Source organism: Mustela nigripes, chromosome 4 (genome assembly GCF_022355385.1).
Source record: "Mustela nigripes isolate SB6536 chromosome 4, MUSNIG.SB6536, whole genome shotgun sequence".
Classification (NCBI taxonomy): domain Eukaryota; kingdom Metazoa; phylum Chordata; class Mammalia; order Carnivora; family Mustelidae; genus Mustela; species Mustela nigripes.
The window spans coordinates 1,794,400-1,814,394 of NC_081560.1; the positions used below are offsets into that span (position 1 = coordinate 1,794,400).

The 19,995-nt window shown below is 44.1% G+C and overlaps 1 protein-coding gene across 4 annotated transcripts in view; it reads right to left on the bottom strand.

Annotated features, from left to right (window-relative positions):
* Positions 1–11,074, bottom strand: part of RNF32 (ring finger protein 32) — a 38,770-nt gene extending 27,696 nt beyond the window's left edge. For all 4 annotated transcript variants that reach the window (XM_059396015.1, XM_059396014.1, XM_059396013.1 and 1 more), the window contains exons 1-4: positions 10,989–11,074; positions 9,754–9,836; positions 8,479–8,743; positions 4,790–4,932 (exon numbers count right to left, since the gene is read on the bottom strand). In XM_059396015.1, coding sequence (XP_059251998.1) covers positions 4,790–4,932; positions 8,479–8,743; positions 9,754–9,768 — 423 coding nt within the window. In that variant the 5' untranslated portion in view covers positions 9,769–9,836; positions 10,989–11,074. The remainder of the gene's footprint in view (positions 1–4,789; positions 4,933–8,478; positions 8,744–9,753; positions 9,837–10,988) is intronic.
* Positions 11,075–19,995: the final 8,921 nt, after the last annotated feature.

Below are 19,995 nucleotides of genomic sequence, written 5' to 3' on the forward strand. Positions count from 1 at the left end.
GATTCTCTGTCCCCTCACTTTCAATCTGTACGTGTCTTTAGGTCTAAAATGAGTCTCTTATAGGCAGCATATCTTGTTTTTTAAGCTGTTCTGATACCCTGTGTCTTTTTATTGGAGTATTTAGTCCATTTACATTCAGAGTGATTATTGAAAGATACGAATTTAGTGCCATTGTGTTACCTGTAGAGTTGGTGTTTCTGGTGATGGTCTCTGTTCCTTTCTAGTCTTTGTTGCTTTTGGTCTCTCCCCACCCCCAACTCAAAGAGTCCCCCTTAATATTTCTTGCAGGGCTGGTCAAATGGTCATGGGCTCCTTTTTGTTTGGGAAACTTTTAGTCTCTCCTTCTATTCCACATTAGAGCCTTTTCTGGATAAAGTATTCTTGGCTGCATATTTTTCCCATTTGACATGTTGAATATTCCCTTCTGCTCTGTTCTGGCTTGCCAAGTTTCTGTGAACAGATCTGCTGTGAACCTGATCTGTTTTCCCTTACAGGTTAAGGACTTTTTCCCCCTTGCTGCCTTCAGGATTGTTTCCTTGTCTGTGTATTTTGTGAATTTGACTGTGATATATGTCTTGGCGATGGCCAGCTTTTGTTGAATTTTATAGGAATTATCTGTACTTCTTGGATTTTGATGTCTGTATCCTCCCCCAGATTAGGGAAGTTTTCAGCTCTACTTTGCTCAAATAAACCTTCTGTCCTTTTATCTCTCTCATATTCTGGGATGCCTAAAATACGAATGTTGTTGCATTTTAATAAGTTGCTAAGTTCCTTAAGTCTACCTTGGTGATCCATTACCTTTCTTTTCCTCTTCTTTTCAGCTTTATTACTTTCCATAATTTTATTTTCTATGTGACTGATTTGTTCCTCTGGTTCATCTATCCTCGTTTTATGGCATCCATTTGGGTTTGCACCTCAGTTATAGCATTTTACCTTTCATCCTGACTGGATTTTAGTTCTTTTATCTCTGCAGTAAGGATTTATCTAGAGTCTTCTATCCCTTTTTTCAAGCCCAGCTAATATCCTTAAAATTGTTGTTTTAAGTTCTAGTTTAGACATCTCACTTATATCTGTATTGATTAAATCCCTGGCCATATTATCAATAATAGCCAAACTAGGGAAAGAGCCCAAAACGTCCATCAACTGATGAATGGATAGAGAAGATGTGGTGTATCTATATCTATACCTAAGAGAATATAGATACAGCCATCAAAAAAAACGGCCATCAGCCATCAAAAAGCACGAGGTCTTACTATAAATATGCAGTGATGTGAATGGAGTTATATTATGCAAAGTGAAAAAAGAGAAAGACAAATATCATAGTTTCACTCATCTGTGGAATTTAAGAAACAATACAGGTGAACATATGGGAGGGAGAAGTGAAAAAAGAGAGAGGAAAACAAACCTTAAGAGACTCTTAAAGATAGAGAACAAACTGAGTGTTGATGGAGGAATGGGTGGGGGATGGGCTGAATGGATGATGGGCATTAAGGAGGGCTCTTTTCATGCAGAGCGTTGGGTATTGTATGTTAAGTGATGAATCACTGAATTCTACTCCTCAAACCAATATTTCAGCGTATGTTAACTAATTAGATTTAAGTAAAAATTTGAAGAACCAGAAAGTCATGTACATACATATATACACACATACACACACACACATAATAAAAATTAAAAAGATAAAAAGTTAAAAAATTGAAAAATAAAAATATATCTTATATTTTTATATAAGGCTTACATATAATATATATTTTATATTATATATAATACATAATTTTATATATAACATTTTATATTATATAATATATAAATATATTTATATATTTCATATAATTTTTATACATAAAATAAATATATATTTTATATATTTTTATAAACAAAATATTTTTAATATTTTATATATCACATATTATATATTTGTTATAAATATATTATTTATTATAATAAATATATTTCATTATAAATATATGTATTTTATATATTTTATTATATATTATAGAAAATATTTTATATATTTTTATATGTTTTATATAATATTTATATTTATATAAATATTTTTATATTTATAAAAAATATTAAAAGAAAGCTAAATCCTATTTCCCCTTAATTAAGCTTTGCTGTACTCTATGATCAGCCGACTTGGTAACTGCAAGGTGTTTGTACTGGCCTTCTGGGGCAGGAGCTTGTCGCACTGATTCTCAGATGGGCTTGTGCTAGTGCAAACGCAGCTGCGAGGCACAGGGGGCAGGGCTTGGTGTAAGCCGCTCCTCTCCACTTGGCTGCACTGTGCTGCCCCCTGAGGTGTTTCATCGTTGATGGGTGGGATGAACATGGCAGGCCGTGCTCTCTAGCCCCGGACCGGAAGGTTCTTGCTCCCCCTCACTCTTCGGGGAACCCCTACAGAAGGGCAATCAGTCACCCCTCTTGTGTTCCGAGCTTCCCTCAGATCCCTACCTTTACCTTCTGCCTGTGTCCAACCTGTTTTATCCCAGGTGGGACTGGGTTTTATAACGCCACAATTTTAGGGACTCCTGGGGCACAGAACCATACTGTTCCTCTGGGGGAGTGTGTCACTATGCTTTTGCCATTTGCCTGGACCATGCCAGGAAAGTGGTCGCAGGACCCACAGCAGTGCAGAGTTTATGGTGAGGCGGCGCAGAGAGCCGGCACCCGGACGTGGCCTGCAGGCAGAGTCCCTGCTCCTGTGCCTGCAAAGAGCGAAGCATGTTGATGCCACCGGTTCTTCTCGCAATCCAGGGTAACCTCAGACTACCCTATCCACTCCTGGGTCCACCCCGCCGACCCTCCTGAGCATGTTTAAGCCAGGCATGACCCCGGCGGTGGCAGACTTCTAAAACGTGAGACTTTGTCAGATATCGCACTCTGCTCTGTATAATCCGTTGTGGTGGTCTCTGCAAACAGGGCTCCTTTCCTGCTGCAGTACCCACAGTGGTAGCTCTCTCAGACCAACTCTCTGAACCTCCTACCTTCTGGCTGCTTTTCTACTTACAGACTTGCGGTTTTGTTATCACGGTCCTCAGACTGATTTCTTGGGGGTTCAGAACGATTTGATAATTATCTAGCTGTGTTTGAGGGACAAGGCAACCTTAGGGTCCCCCTAGTCTTCCTCCATCTTAACTCTTCTCCTCATACTTTCTAGAATAGTCTTTGGGTGTTTTATCAATAGATATTTGATTATCTGTACTGAATAACTTTGTACTTCCATATATTTAAAGTATTAGACTTTTACATGTACATAAATGTTCGATTTTGGCAAACATTCTCTGAGATAACAATGAATGATTAAATCGTGCTAAATGCACTAAGGATGTCCTAGAAGTTGGGATTAGACTCCAGCTGACCATGCAAACATTTCCCGAGCCACCCGGCTGTGGATTGCTAGACTTATTTCCGCATCTGTTAAATGGGTACAGTGCTTCCCTTAGTGATGCGCAAGAATTACTGGAGTCCGAAGTACTGAAATCATCAAATGCTGAGGAAATGCCAACTATTGGGAACAAGGAAAGGAAAACCAAGCATAACAAGAATAACGAGCTAAAGATGCAAAATAAACACAAGCATCTCTATGACGAAATGGAAATAAGAATTTAGTGAGAAATGTATAAAACACAGAATAGAGGAAATGGTAGGGATGATGTACCCTGAGCCCCTGCTGCCCTGCTTCTGAGACTCCGTGTAAGTTTTCATCCGTCATTCAACAGTCGGGCTCAATACTTACAGCACAGAAAAAAAGAGGTTGCTGGGGCCGGAATGACTCTGTGTGGGTCTATTAACTCTTGCTACACTAAAATGCTAAATTATACTAGATGATGATTCTGTGGTTTAAGGGTTAACATTTTACTAAAATACCTAGCTTTCATATATGTAAGATTAGGTCTTGATAGAGCACTGGAATACAATAAGTATACTTAAAATAACTTGTAAAATCAAATTAGCGAAGAACAAACGTTTTATGACTGTGAACTAACTTGTTAACGATGAAACTCATTAAAACAAATTAAGTTTGAGAGTTAAGTGTCAGGTAGAGAGTAAAGCTGGAGGTTTCCCAGGCTATGAATTTTGGGCCCGCTTTGACTCTGTTTGCTGTTTTTTTTTTTTCCAGCAAATGCCCAAGTGCCTGCTCTATAGGAATCACAATGCTGCATACATGGGAAACTGCTGTAGGGTGGCCACTAGCTTAAAATAAAACACAAAATTCTAGCAGTGGAAGTGTCCCTAACTGCCAGGAGATGACAATGGATCAGGCAGACATAGTATGTACAGGGAAACCTTTGATCAAGATTGATTGCATTTTATCTATTATGTCATCAACCTTCTTGTGGTAAAGTTTCACGAATAAAGATTATTAAAAGATTTTACTTGAAGATTCTTACACAAATTCTTTGGAGATATGTGAGCCTAGTTTTTCATTTCTTTTATCATTTCAATTCACAAAACAACTTAAAATTTCCATTTGCTTTCATTCTTCCTGGCCTGGCCTCCTCTTAGTGGTGCCTCCAGTCCCTCCTCAGCTATTTCCAGCCAGCGGAATGGAAGCATTCCTTTTGTATGAACTTTATACTTGAGAATATCGTTTGGTAAATAAACAAAACTGTTTGATGAGGGTGTTTAGCTCTTTCTTACATATACATTTTAATTAATGGAAAAGAAAACGTAAAAGTATTTGAGGTCACATAGGCAGAAGAAACTAGAAAAATGAAACCTGGGATCTTAGGATCCAGCTCAGTCTAGTTCCCAAGCCTGCTTATCTGATCTTCAGGTTACACACCTGGGGGCGAAGTTCAAATTCTTCTTTGCATATTGGGCACGGCTGCACAGAGTCCCCTTGCAGGATGGATCTTTGTTTCACTTTTTCCCATTCATCTGAGGATAGTGGTGGTGGCGGAGGTTCAAAGAGGCCCAGCTTCTGTGCTAAAGTTAAAACAATACGAAACAGAAGTTGCAATCTATTTAGAATATAGAACTCAGATACAGTTTAATGATATTATTGTGTAAACAAATTTGAAAGCAAAACATACCATGTACTTCCACTGAATGCTAATCCTCCATGGTGTATAGAAGTCAATGGTAATAATACCTCCATTTGTGGCTTATGCTTTTATTTGTGAAGGATTCCCCACACCTACATCATGTTCACAATATCCTCTACAGGAGGCAGGACTGCTATCCAGTTTTAAGAAAGAAAATTTGAAGAATACTAGGCTTTCACATGCATTGGCCAAAGGTTCTCGCTGTTCACCTAATTTGTCTTTCAGGCTTCAGTGTTGTCTTCTGCCAGTTTAGTTTAGTTTAGTTTTTGCCACCAGTGACCTTCACAGAATGAGTGTCTGTCAGGTTCTTCTGTTGCTAAAAATTCTTACAATGTATAATTATTGTCAGGATCAATTCCTTACTTCAGCAATATTTGAGAGCCCACCATGTGTCTCCTCTGCATCAAGCATAGGTTACGTCCCAGTAGGAGCTGCCGCAGCTGGGGCACAGTGCTGGCAGGGTGCGAGCACCAATATCCACCCCCCACACGACCCCCAAATGAGGGAATGGGTAAAGTGCCACCCTATGGGCTCTCTTCAGATAGAAAGGGAAGTGTTACATCTACAAAACAAGAACAGGAAGTTGTACCAGGAACATTCAAACTACAAAAAAAGAGCTCTTAAAAATCAAAACTCTTATAGAAATGTGAAAGTCAACTCAAATACTGGAAGAGAAAGTTAAAGTCATCTCATAGAAAGTAGGAAGATGAGATAAAGCAGGAGACAGAAGATAAGAAAACTAAAGGACCAGACTAGGGAGGCCTGACATCTGAAAGACAGACATTCCGTAAAGAAAACAGAAAATCAAGAGTAAAGATCTTAAAATAGCCTAAAACATTTCCCACAAGAGGAAGTGAGTTTTTAGTTTGAGAGGCCCCAGGAAGGCCCAGAACAAAGGATTCACACCAAATCCCACCACTGTGAAACATCACAGCTGTAGGGACAAAAAGCAGATTTCAAAGTTTTGTGTGTGAGAGACATAACAGGTCTCAAAAAGGGTCAGAGATCAGAATTAGATCAGACTTACCACCACCAACACAGACACGAGAAGGCAAATCTTTCAAAATTCTGAGAAGGACTCCCATACTGAAATTCTTTATTAGCTATCAATGGACTATGATAGGATGAAGCTATCTTTGTGTCCATACGCTTATACACTGGTCTCTTCTGGACTCTTTTCCCAGGAAGCTGCTGGAGGAGTGGCTTCACCCCAATGAGGGCATAAACAAAAAGGGGAAGCTGTGCCAGCCCCACAGAGCAACTGGGCCATAGGGGAGCAAAGTAATGGGAGGTTTTAGAAGGAATGCCTCCACAAAGATGAAAACGGAAGATCACCCACTCTGTTTTAGTATATGGAAGAATATACTTCTGAGATCTTGAGGATTGAATTTGGGGCCTTTTTATGCCAGCTATTAAGACATATTACAAAACTGCTATGAATTAAAACAGTAAAATCCTGACATAGAAACAGAAGCCCCTAATCATACATTCTGACTCTTCCTCCCTCTCTTGCATGAACTTGGAAAACTTGGGAAAGGCAAAATGTGGTGCTGCTGGTCAACCAAGAAAGGATAGAGGATGGTTTTAGGGAAAAATCTAATGTAAATTTTTCTATCAATTGGTTTTGCAAATACTGTATGCAAAGTAAACTGTGATGAGGTCTAAATGTGAAAGGCAAACTGTAAAAGTAAATAAAATGTGGTTTTGAAAACTTTTGTAATCTCAGAATGGGTAAGGATTTCTTAAATCACCCAAAGCATAAACAATAAAGAGAAAAACTGATGGATTTCACAGTAATCAGAATGAAGGTTTTATTCAATATAAAATAACACCTAAAATTAAAAGACTGTGCCAGACTGAGAGATCTCAGTGGCTCCATCATCAAGGGATTAGTATGGAGAGTAATAAAGAGCTCCACGAAATCAGCAAGAAGAGACCTGAGTGCAATACAATGTATCGAGAATAATGAAGAGCATATGGTTCAACAGTTACTGGTAGCTGATATGCATAGTAGTGAAAAATTACTTTTCACAAAGAGCTCCTGGAAAAATAGCTCATTTACTCTTTTTAACCTCACTCTTTTTGCAAATTAGGAAGTTCTTGCTGATGTCTAATTTAAACCTTTCCTGCTAAACTGACTATGACGATCATCTAGTTGGTTGTCTCCATAAATTATATATGCACAAGAGACCCACTACATGACTGTGTCCTATTCTTCCCAGCGTCTGCATGTTCTCGGGCTGTGCCATTTCCTAGGAGACAAATAGCACTGTCTGCAGTGCAACGGGAAGTTATGAGTGTCCACTGGACTTGCTGCAGCCACAGGCTCCCCTTACACCATGCAGCAGCCCGCGGCTTCCCCGGGCTTCCTGCAGCTATCACACTTGCATGAGGGCACAGCGCCCCCCGACAAACCTAGTTTCCATGCCCAGCATTGTGTAAAAATCTTTTCTATTTCTAAATTTACAGTTTAAAATAATGAGACTTGCAAAAGATTGTAAAACCAGTATAAGGAATCTTCATGGGCCTGTTACCCACTTTTCCCAAATGTTAGTATTTTCATATCCCTTAGTTCAGTGATCAAGGTGAGGAAATTAATGTTGATCGAACACTGGCAATTAATCTGTACTCCTTACTGGATTTCATTCTTGTCTCATGGAGGTCTGTTTTTTGGACTCAGATTACACATAGCACTCAGTTGTCATGTCCCCTTTGTCCCTTGTATCTGGGACAGTTTCTCCTCATTTGCTTTCCTTGACTTGATACTTTTGAAGAGTACTGGCCAGGAAGTTATGTAGTGTCTCCATCAGTTTGGGGGAGTCTGATATTTCGTGATTAAATTCAGATATGCATGTTGGGAAGAATACCCCGGAGGGGATGCTGCGCCTTTCTCAGAGCATGAGATCGGGGGGCATGTCAGCATGTGTTCCTTTGTGATGGCACTTGGGTCACATGGTCAAGGTGCCGCTGGCACCAGGTACCCGGTAGTTGGTGGCTATGCTTCCATCTGCGGTGCATGAGCACGCTGGGAGGCCGTGCCTGCACCCTGTGTCTCAGCAGCCACTGATGCTTGTTCTTACTGTGCTGTTGGCCGGATGGGGATTTTCTATTTCTGGCCCCATCTATGTATTTATCAGTTGTCATTCCACCGTAAGAGAGAACTTTTTCCTTTCCATTATTGATTGATTAACTTCCACCCATGTGGATTAGTGGATATTTATTGTATTCTACTATTTTTATTTTTATGTAGTTCTATCTTTATTTTCTTGCTCATATCATCCCCATCATTTTTAAACTTTAGTACATACATTCTTTCTGTAAGATTATAAATTAGAATCAGTTCTGTTCCAGGAAAAATCATAGTATTAATCTCAACTAGATTCCTTAGCTCTAATAAGCCAAAATATGAATGAGAAGATTAACTCACCTAAAGTTAATGGTGGTGGTTTTGGATCAAGAACATATTCTTTTTCTGGATCTTCCACTTTAGGGCCTTGTATAGTTTTCTTAAGTCCAGTATCTATTATTGCTTTTGTGTTTCTTTTTAGAGATTTGGATTTGTTCTCTGTCTTTTGTACCTTTGTCTTAGAGTGATCTGCTATTGAAAGATTTCGAAGTTGAAGATCATGTAAAATGTGATCTTGTAAAGCAACTGCAGTGACTGCTAAATTATCTTGTTTCGATGAATGACCCTAAAAATTAGAGAAAAAAGCCTTATTTATGGAACATTTTATAATATATCATTTGGAAGAAACCTTAAGCTTTAGTACTCAATCTGGGTGAGAAACTAGACCCTATGTAATGGTGCAGGATGCTTGACCCACGTTACGGAAGTGTGGGAAAGCCCAGTCTCCTCATTTATGTTGGTGACATAGTAATGTCTTTTCATCTGTTTGCAAAGGTCTTAAATATGAATTAATTCATTATGACCTATAAAAGCTGTGCATGCCTGAACACATTCTGCTTTACTACAATTAAATTAGACTCTAGGCAAAATCTTGCTTCCGTGATATGAAAGGGAATCCTGCGTTTAAGTATGCGCTCTTTTGGCAAAAACTTAACACGGAATAAAACTGCTGGGCGCCTACGTCATGCTTGCCGTCGGTACTATGGTGGACAGTTCCTCACTGGAGCGAGCTTTGCAATTATATTTTTATACTTTCAAACAGCGGAATTAAAATGCATGAAGCACTGGGCGTTACAGGCAAACAATGAGTCAGGGAACAGCACGTCGAAAACTAATGGTGTACTGTATGGTGACTCACAATGAGAAGAAATAAAGTACAATGAAAATACAAAAAAATAGTCATGAGTAAAACAGTGTTTATTTAAAAAAATTTTAAAATTTAAATTCAATGGATTAGCACAGAGCGTAGCATCAGTTTCCGAGGCAGCCGTCAGTGACTCATCGGTCGAACGCAACACCCGGGGCTCGTGACCTCGCGCCCTCCTTCACGCCCCCCCCCCCCCCGCAGCCCTGTTTACTTCCCAAGATGCAGAGTCTCTTAGGGTCTGTCTCCCGGATTTCATCCTGCATTTCCCTCCCTTCCCTTCGACCCCGCACCTCCACGCAGGAGCCAAGTCCTAGGAGAGCCCTCCTTCTCCGGCAGACTGACTTCACTGAGCACGATGCCCCCAGCCCCGTCCGCGGGCCGCAGAGGGCAAGACGCCCCGAAAGCCCTGGTCCCCACCAGGGCCGTACCTCGTGCTTGGACATGGTCCTCGGCGCTCCCGCTCCTCCGCGCGCCCGCGTCCGACGGCGCGTCCGGGCCTTCCGCGCGCCCTCTGCCAAGACAGAAGCAACCCGAGTCCCGCGGCACCGCCTCTCCCGGCCGCGGGGAGGACGCGCTGGAGGGTCTGCGGGACCGGGAGGCCCCGAGAGCGCGGACCTGGGCCGCACGGGGTGCCCGCGGGACTCGGGCCAGTCGGGACGGCGCGGCCCAGCGGCTGGGGCACAGCCGCGCAACGTCATTCAATGTCACGCGTCCACACGGCCGCCCCAAGCGGGCACGCCACGCCGGCCTGGGCCGAAGGCAGCCGCTGCCCCGACGGGGCCCCGCGCCGCGCCGTCCGTGAAGCGCGTCAGGGAGAGGACACGGACGGCGGGGCGCGACGCGCGACACTCGGGGACGACCCGGGCCTCGGGCCGCGGCGGGGCGCACGCTCGGCGGCGGCGAACACGGCCGGGGCGTCCCGCGCAGGAACCCGCGTCCCCGCCGCGCTCGCGGGCCCTTCCGGCCGCAGGGCGCGTGACCCGCCTCCGCCGTGTCCTCGGGGCGGCGCCGACCGCGCGTGGGACGCGGTGCCCAGACCGCCGGGGGCCCTTCCAGAACCTTCCTTCCGCGCCCGGCCGCCAGGGCTCACGGCCCGCCGGGCGCTCCTCCGCCGGGGCCGCAGTTCCCCGCCGGGAGCTCGGACAGCGTTGGCCCGTCACGCCCGCCGCGTCCCGACGGCTCCGGTGCGGGTGGGGCTCGCGTCAGGTCCTCGTGTCGCGTGGCCGTCGGCGCGCCAGTCCTCGCGCAGGGGGCGGAGCCGGCGTCGGGGGCGGAGCCGTCGGCGCGCCACTCCTCGCGCAGGGGGCGGAGCCGTCGGCCGCGGCAGTCCTCGCGCAGGGGGTGGAGCCGGCGCCGGGGGCGGAGCCGTCGGCCGCGGTCGGAGCCGTCGGCCGCGGTAGTCTCGCGCAGGGGGCGGAGCCGGCGTCGGGGGCGGAGCCGTCGGCCGCGGTAGTCTCGCGCGGGGGGCGGAGCCGCTGGGGGAGGCGGTGGCTTCCGGTGCGTAGCGACCCGCGGTGAACCGCGCCCGGGCTCGGTAGCGACGGCGACCACCGGCGGCCGGAGTCGCTGGCGGCCGCCCCGTCGCGGTGGCCCTCCCCGGTGTCTGGACCGGCCGCCCCAAGCGGGTAGCGCGCCCGGATTCCCACGCTCTAGGGGCCCCTACCTGGGGGCGCCGCCCGGTCACCACGTCGGGACACCGTCCCCGCCTCTGCGCCGTCGCGAGAGCGGTCCCGATGAGCCCGCGGTGCTGCGGACCGAGGACCCTCCCCGCGGCCCCTCGCTCCCCGCTCGCTCCGGCAGCTCCCGCACCGACCCCGACCCCGACCCGCGGCCTCCGCGCCGCTAGCCGTTGCCCGGCAACCCGGTGCGCATGCTCAACCGCCGCGCCCCGCCCCTCGCGGCGCCCAGCTCGGGGCCACAGCGCGCATGCTCGGCGGCTCGGCCCGGGTCCCGGCGCTCCCGCGCGGCGCACGCTCGCCGCCCCACCCCGCGCAGGCGGCCCCGCGCTCGCTCGCGCCCTGGGTGGACGTCCCCGGCCGCGGGCACCAGCGGTCTCGGCGCGTGGGTCGGGTCTCGGCCCCCCTCCGAGCGCCGTTACGTCGGTCCGTTCCCGGCGCGTGTGCACCTGTCGGCTGTCGCGTGCTCAGATCGCGGCGGGCCCCCTGCTGCGGGCACCTGCGGGGCGCCTCCTCCCCGCGGGGCCCGGCCCGCCCCCGCCCCCGCCGGCGCCTCCGGGTGTTGCCCCGCGTTCCGCGTCCTGCTCCCGTGGGCGCGGGCCGTCCGGACGGGCGTTTTCACGGCCCCGGCGGGACGTGGCGCGCCGTGCGTGGGGCGCAGAGGGAGTCGCGTGCGGGCCGGGGTGGGCGCCCGAGCGCCGCGGGGTCCCCAGGACCCGAGCCGACGGGAGCCCTTTCGGGGGCCGCGCGCGAGCTCGGCCGGCCACTGTGCCCCGCCCGCTCCCCGCCCCGAGCTGGCGGCCGGCGGGACGCGGCGGGAGACCCCGGCCGGGCCTTCGGGGTCCGCCTGGCGCCGCGCGGGGCCTCCTGCGGGCCTTGAGTGTGTGTCCGCGGACCCGCCGGGGCCTGCTCGCTCGTGGCCTGGAACCCGCCGCCCGTGGCTTCCCTGCGCTGGAGGGCGGCGGCCCCAGAGCGGGGGTCCGCGTCGCGTCTGGTCCCCGAAACCCCGTCCTGGCCAGAAGCAGAGATTAGTAGACGTTCGTCTTTTTTTTTTTTTTTTTTTTTTGAATGAAGTGACTCAATTGTGTTATTTAGTGTTTGGACGGTTACTGAAATCCAGTTCGGCTGAAAGTATGAAGAAGACATAGAAATGCAAACAGTCCCCCTCCCCCGCCCCTTTATACCTCTAAGGAAGTTACAACTTGAGTAGAAATTGGTCATTGGTCATTAAAAGACCTTAAAGTGAAAGTGTCTGACATGACTTGGAGTCCATAGTCTTCTGCTGTGAGCACAAGGTGACGTGAAGCTCCGCTTCTCCTAACGGTTTTCACAGCGGAATTCAGTTTCCTAAGCTGGCCAGTCCTGTCTGGGAGTTTTTAAAAGACAGACTAAACGCAAGCTAAATGTTTTTTGAGAAACCAAATTAAGTTCATAATTAATTTTAAGTTATTTAAACTTTTCTAACAAATGTTGTACTCTCGATTTATGTCGCAGTAGTAATGGGTCTAGAATGCAAGTAGGGTCTCTCTGTGGACCTGAGAGTTTTTCATTCTGTGACTGTTAGGACTGTGCCGAGGACACGGTGAGAAAGCTTTGGGTTTAGATAGGTAGATCTGAGTTCAGATCTAGTCTGACTCCTTAGGGGTCTGAATTTGGGAAGTTACTTCATTTTCCGAAACGATGGGTCCCTTCTACAGAAAGGGACATTTTCTACTTCTCTTGTCAACATCTGCCCGCCCTTTAGCAATAGCCCTGGGGATTCATCAGTTCTAGGATGGAACCTATGACCAGCTTGAGCTACTCAGAAATCAGTGTCCTGGCCACACTGACGCAGCTGGTCTGGGCATGTGACCTAACGGGGCCACTCAGGTGAATTTAGTATTTTTGTGGGAGCAACTGTAAAATTCTTGTAATTCTTCCTACTGACGTAGAAACAAGAGAAGACATGAAACTACAGCTGTGCCAGCTCTCCTGTCATCACAACGTGAGAGCTGGTGCTGTGGGGCCAAGGTGTGAGCTGTAGAAGAGAATCACTCAGGAAACCGCCCAGATCGGGACAGGGACCAAGCCCTGGCAACATAGCTAATGCCGTGAAGCCAGCCCTACTCAGGGTTTTTACCTCCCCATGTGGCTGGGGTTCCCGTATGCTTCAGCCAGCTTGGGGCTGGTTTTCTGTTACTTGTGACAGGATTAATTTGAATGATAAGTGGGTGTGCTGTTAACCACCTGATGCCTGTGGTTAGATTAAAAACGGTCTTATGGGGGCACCTGGGTGGCTTGGTGGGTTAAGCCTCTGCCTTCAGCTCAGGTCATGGTCTCAGGGTCTTGGGATCCAGCCCTGCATGGGGCTCTCTGCTCTGCCACCCCCCCGGCCTGCTTCTCTACCTGCTTGTGATCTCTGTCAAATAAATAAATAAAATATTTTTAAAAACCCCATCTTATGTATATGAAGTGCTTAGTACAGTGCCTGCTACTCTCTGTACCCATTTTAAGGTATCTCTCTTCAACTCCATAAAGTTCTAAGAAAAATCCCCATTAAAAATTTCCCCTTCCCTCCGAGTGTCTAAAGTCAACAGTTTTACCCCCAGCACGTTTTCCATCCAGAAGATGTTGGTCTTTCTTGTTAGCTACGTAGACTATTTCTGTGCAGGCTTTTGCTTGGAAATTCAAGCTTGTGATTAAGACTCTGTAATTCTTGAGAAAATCAGAGCTGAGGTGGTTGATGTTGGAAGAAGATGCTGTGGGGAGCGCGTCCCTTATCCTTCCTTCAGGTGGTATCTTCTGTTCTTGGTCTCACTCCCCAAAAGTGCTCTTGATGATGTATTAGTGTCACGGCATTAAGGTTTCGTTTGTCTAAAGATGGGCCTAAGGTACTGCACGTCGGTAGACTATGTTTGCATTTTCTAAAAGCCCAGTGGCGTGCTGTTGTGTGCTTTGCAAAAGCACTCATGTGACTCATTTATTTTAGGGTTTCAAGACGTGAATGGAACGTTCTGGGAATGATCTGAAGAGAAAGGCTGAAGAAGACAAGACGCAGGTAAGGGTGTACGTAGAGGACCAGAGGTGTTTGGTTGCTCTGTTCAGTCACACAGAGAAGGGAGAGGAAGTGCCTGGGGTGAATGGCCCGCACGCCTGTGCTCTGCCATGTCTAAGCTGTGGTGCCCGGTGCCATATTAAAGAGATGCACGTGTAAACATTGCGATGAGAAAGGAGATGATGCCTGTGCATCTCGGAGAAGGGGGTCCAAGGGTGGGAAGGCCTGGCTATTGAAGCGGGACACATGGATGCAGAGGGGAATCTTATTCTGTATCCTGCATAGGAGAAAATTAGAGAACATGTCCAAATTCTAGAACGACAGCTGGAGTTTGCCGGTTGACAGTGAGGTTTTTCCACAGTGACCCTAGAGACCAATCGCTGGGAACATATGGATCTTTGGTACATCGTGTCCATAGGGTTCACGTGTGCCCACCTCTGTGGGCTCCACTAGACACTGCGTGGATCAGAGTGGTTCTGCCGGTTCAACGTCCTCCCTTGCTCCTACTTTCTATCTCAGTGCTCCCACGTTTCTTCTTTGTGATCCACAAAATGCTCTAATCCTACACAAGCCATATTCTGTTCCTGCCTCTCTTCGCCCAGTTCTTCACCTTGAAAACAAATGGAAGGAGCAGAAGTCTGTGGCACAAAGTCCATCTTCTTCCTTAATTTAACTGTCATTGAAAACAAGTTTCCTGCACTTCATTTCTCTTAATCTTTAGTATTGCTTTTAATTTTCTACTAACACTTCTAGATTTATTACTGATTTCTATTCCTAAACTTGCCTCCACCCCAGGGCTTTCTTCCGCACCCCCCAGATAACTCAAGTCCTTTTCTGTATTTTGTGATGGATGAGGGTCAGCCATTTGGGGGGCGATCTGCCATCTCTCCTCCGCCCACAGCAGTGATCCCTGTAGAGACTCAGGGATATGGTAGGAGTCCCTAAAATATTTTCTTTCCTAGAGATTATACTAGATTTTATTTTTAATAAAGAAAGAGAAAGAGCTTAGGACGAGTTGTTTTAACTCCTCTGGCAAAATGTATACTTTCTTTTTTTTTTTTTAATCTCTAACAAGAGGTATGATGATTATGTCATTCCTGTTCACATTACAGTAGAGTGGTGAAATAACACTGATGAAAATATCTTGAGCACCGGAGAAATAAGGCAGAATTATCTTATTTCAGTTCTTTGTCTATAAACTCATGGGTGTAACAAAAGAGCTCTGTTAAAAACTCATTTTCTGAATAGAAAATGGAGCAAATTCATTCTTTGTTGTTGAATCCAATAGAGTTAGAAGCAATTTATCACTTTGGTAAAGAACAGTGTCTTGTTATGATCTAAAAACTGACATGATAAAGATATTCATGTTAAAAATGCTGTTGATCACCATGTACCAGACATTGAAAAAGTCTTGTCAGAAGCAATTAGTACATATTCATTGTATCAAAGGACTTTGATTGGGTAATATGAACCTATTTCAGACATTTGTGATTTTTCTGCCCTAACTGAAAGTTTTAGGAGGTGTGTAAAAGCAGAAAAAACTCCAGGTTACTAGTACAGTCTCTACAATAACCTGGGACTCAGTGCATGCTGGTTGCCAACTGCTGCTGCTAAAGTATGTTTCTCTAACTTAAATTGGTTTGTGCGCTAGTATGTTTCATAGAGAAGGAGCTATTTCCTGACTAAACCAAGGTAAATTTTTTAATTAAATAGTTTTTATTTAAAGACATTTACTGATAAATTATGCAGGCCATATAGGGAGTTCTCATTCCGTATAAGGTCAGAATTTCCCTGATACCAAGACCAGATAAAGATAAAAGATTACAGACCAATATCCTCATGAGCACAGATCCAAATTCCTTAATAAAATATTGCAAATAGAACTCAACAATGTATAAAAAGAATTATGTACCATGACCAAGTGGTACTTATCCTAGATGTACAAGACTTAGTTAACATTCAGAAATCAGTTAATGTAACCCATAACATCAACAGGCTAAAGAAGAAAGTTCATATGACCATATCAATAGATACAGAAAAAGTACTTGAGATAATTCAATACTCATTCTCAATAAAAACTCTCAGCACATAAGAAATGGAGGGGAACTCCTCAACTTAGAAAGAATACTGCAAAAACATCATATTTAATGGTGAAACTCTAGTTGATTTACCCCTCTGTCAAGGCAAGAATGTCCGTTCTTACCACCTATTTAACTTCATATCGAAAGTCCTAGCTAATGCAATATGACAAGAAAAGGAAATAAAAGTATACAGATTGGGAAGGAAGAAATAAAATTATATTTGTTGATCGATGACACGGTTATATAGAACATCGCAAAGAATTGGCAAAAAAACCCCACACTCAGCTTAGAACTAATAAACAATTATAATAAAGTTCCAGGATACAAAAGCGAACCACTCTTTGTTGTTGAGTTTCAGTCTTTGTATATTCTGGATATAAAACCTTTATCATAGATGCGATTTGCAAATATTTTCTCTCATTCTATGGGATATCTTTTCACTCTCTTGATAGTCTTTTTTGATCCATAAAAGTTTTTCATTTCAATTGTGTCCAATTTATCTGTTTTCTTTTGTTGCCTGAGTTCTTGGTGTCATATCCTGGGGAATCATTGCCAAATTCAATATTATGAAGGTTTTACCATATGTTTTCTTCTACAAGTCTTATAGTTTTAGCTCTTATAATTCAATCTTTGATCCATTTGAAGTTAATTTTTGTGTATGATGTAAAGCAGGGGTCCTGCTTCATTCATTTGTGGATATCTGTTTTTCCCAGCACAATTTTTTCAAAACGATTCCTTTCCCATTAAATGGTCTTGGCACTTCTGTCAAAAAACAATTAAACAAGCAAGTGAAAGTTTAGTTTAGGCTCTCAATTCTATCCACTGATCTGTGTGTCTATCCTTACGCTGATACCATACAGTTTTGATACTGTAGTTTGTAATAAGTTTTGAAATTATGAAGTGTGAGATCTCCAACTTTGCTTTTCTTTTTCAAGATTGTTGTAGCTATTCTGGATTCCTTGAAATTCCATATACATTTTAGAATGTATTTTTCCATTTCTACAAAAATGTTATTGGGATTTTGATAGGGGATTCATCACACTGAGTCTGTGTATCGCTTGAGGTAGTACTTAATTATACTAGATCTTCCAGTAGTACTAAACCTTAATAGTATTATCATCTTTTTCTTTTTTCTATTTATTTATTTATATTATTTTTTACTGTGTTATGTTAGTTATAATACAATACATCATTTGTTTTTGATGTAATGTTCCAAGATTCATTGTTTACATGTAACACCCAGTGCTCCATGTACTACATGCCCTCCTTAATACTCACCACTGGGCTCACCCATCCTCCTACTGCCTCGTCTCTGAAAACCTCAGTTTGTTTCTTGGAGTCCACAGTTTCTCATGGTTCATCTCCCGCTTTGGCCCCGCCTTCACTTTGCCTTTCTTTCTCCTAATATCCTCCATGTTATTCCTTGTGTTACACAAGTAAGTGAAACTGTATAGTTGACTTTCTCTGCTTGACTCATTTCACTCAGCATAATCTCCAGTCCTATCCATGTTGATACAAAATGTTGGTGTTCATCCCTTCTGATGGCTGAGTAATATTCCATTGTATATATGGACCACATCTTTATCCATTTGTCTGTTGAAGAGCATCTAGGCTCTTTCCATAGTTTGGCTATTGTGGACATTGCTGCTATGAACATTGCTGTACATATGGCCCTTCTTTTCACTATGTCTGTATCTTTGGGGTAAATACCTAGTAGTGCAATTGCCGGGTCATAGGGTAGCACTATTTTTAATTTTTTTGAGGAACCTCCACACTGTTTTCCAAAGTGGCTGTACCACCTTGCATTCCCACCAACAGTGTAAGAGGTCCCCTTTCTCCACATCCACTCTAACATTTGTTGTTCCCTGCCTTGTTAGTTTTTGCCATTCTAACTGGTGTAAAGTGGTATCTCAATGTGGTTTTGATTTGAATTTCCCTGATGGCTAATGATGATGAACATTTTCAGAAAAATAAACATTGTTAAAATGTCTATGCTGCCCAGAGCAATCTTACTTTCAGTGCTATCCTTATCAAAATACCATTGGCATTTTTCAAAGTGCTGGAACAAACAATCCTGAAATTTGTATGGAACCAGAAAAGACCCTGAATCATCAAGGAAATGTTGAAAAAGAAAAGCAAAGCAGGGGGCATCACGTTGCCTGATTTCAAGCTTTATTACAAAGCTGTGATCACCAGGACAGCATGGTACTGGCATAAAAACAGACACGTAGACCTATGGATCAGAATAGAGAGCCTAGATATGGACCCTCAACTCTATGGTCAAATAATCTTCAACAAAGCAGGAAAAAATATCCAATGGAAAAAAGACAATCTCTTCAAAAAATGGTGCTGGGAAAATTGGACAACTATGTATAGAAGAATGAAACTCTACCATTCTCTCACACCACACACAAAGATAAACTCAAAATGGATGAAATACCACAACATGAGACAGGAATCCATCAAAATCCTAGAGGAGCACATAGACAATAACTTCTTCAACATCAGCCACAGCAAATTCTTTCAAGACACATCTCCAAAGGCAAGGGAATCCAAAGTGAAAAATGAACTTTTGGGACTTCTTCAAGATAAAAAGCTTTTGCACAGCAAAGGAAACCGTCAATAAAACAAAGAGGCAACCCATGGAATGGGAGAAGATATTTGCAAATGTCATTACAGACAAAGGGGTGGTATCCAAGATCTATAAAGAACTTCTCAAACTCAACACCCAAAAAACACATAATCAAGTAAAAAAATGGGCAGAAGCCATGAATAGACACTTCTCCAATGAAGACATACAAATGGCTAGCAGACGCATGAAAAAATGTTCATCAACATTAGTACTATCATCTTAAGAATATTATACCTTCCAGTTCTTGAACACAAGACATCTTTCCATTTATTTCGGTCTTTAAAAATTTCCTTCAGCAACATTTGTAGTTTTCAGTATACAAGTCTTGCACCTCCTTGGTTAAATTTATTCCTAAATATTTTCTTCATTTTGATGTTATCATAAATAGAATTTTTTTCTTTTTAAAAATTTATTATCATGTTCAGTTAGCCAATATATAGTACATCATTTAGGTGTAGTGTTCAATGATTCATTAGTTGGGCATAATACCCACTGCTCATCACAACATATGCCCTCCTTAATACCCATCACCTGGTTACCCAATTTCCCAACCACCCTCCCTTCTGTAACCCTCAGTTTGTTCTAAGAGTCCAGAGTCTCTCATGGTTTGTCTCCCTCTCATATTTCTTCCATTCAGATTTCCCTTCCTTTCACTATGGTCTGTGCACTATTACTTATGTTCCATATAAGCATTGTGGTCTGAAAATATGCAGAGAATAATTTCAGTCTTCTTGTATTGGTTGAGATCTGATTTGTGATCCAGTATGTGATCTATTCTGGAGAAAGTTCCATGTGCAGTCGAGAAGAATGAGTATTCTATTGTTTTAGGATGGAATGTTGTATATATCTACAAAGTCCATCTGGCCCAATTATCATTCAGAGCTCTTGTTTCTTTGCTGATCTTCTCCTTAGATGATCTGTCCATTGCTGTGAACGGACTGTTGAAGTCTCCTACTATTAATGTACTATTTTCACTATGTTTCTTTATTTTAGTTATTAATTGGTTTATATAATAGAACCCATGTTGGGGACATAAATGTTTACAACTGTTAGATTTTTCTTGTTGGATAAGTATGCTATTAAGTATGCTATATTGTTACTCTACATCTCTTACTACAGTCTTTGGTTTAAAATCTAATTTGTCTGATATGCGGATTGCTACTCCAGCTTTCTTTTGAGGTCCATTAGTTTGATAAATGGTTTTCCATCTCCTGACTTTCAATCTGGAGTTGTCTTTGGGTTCAAAA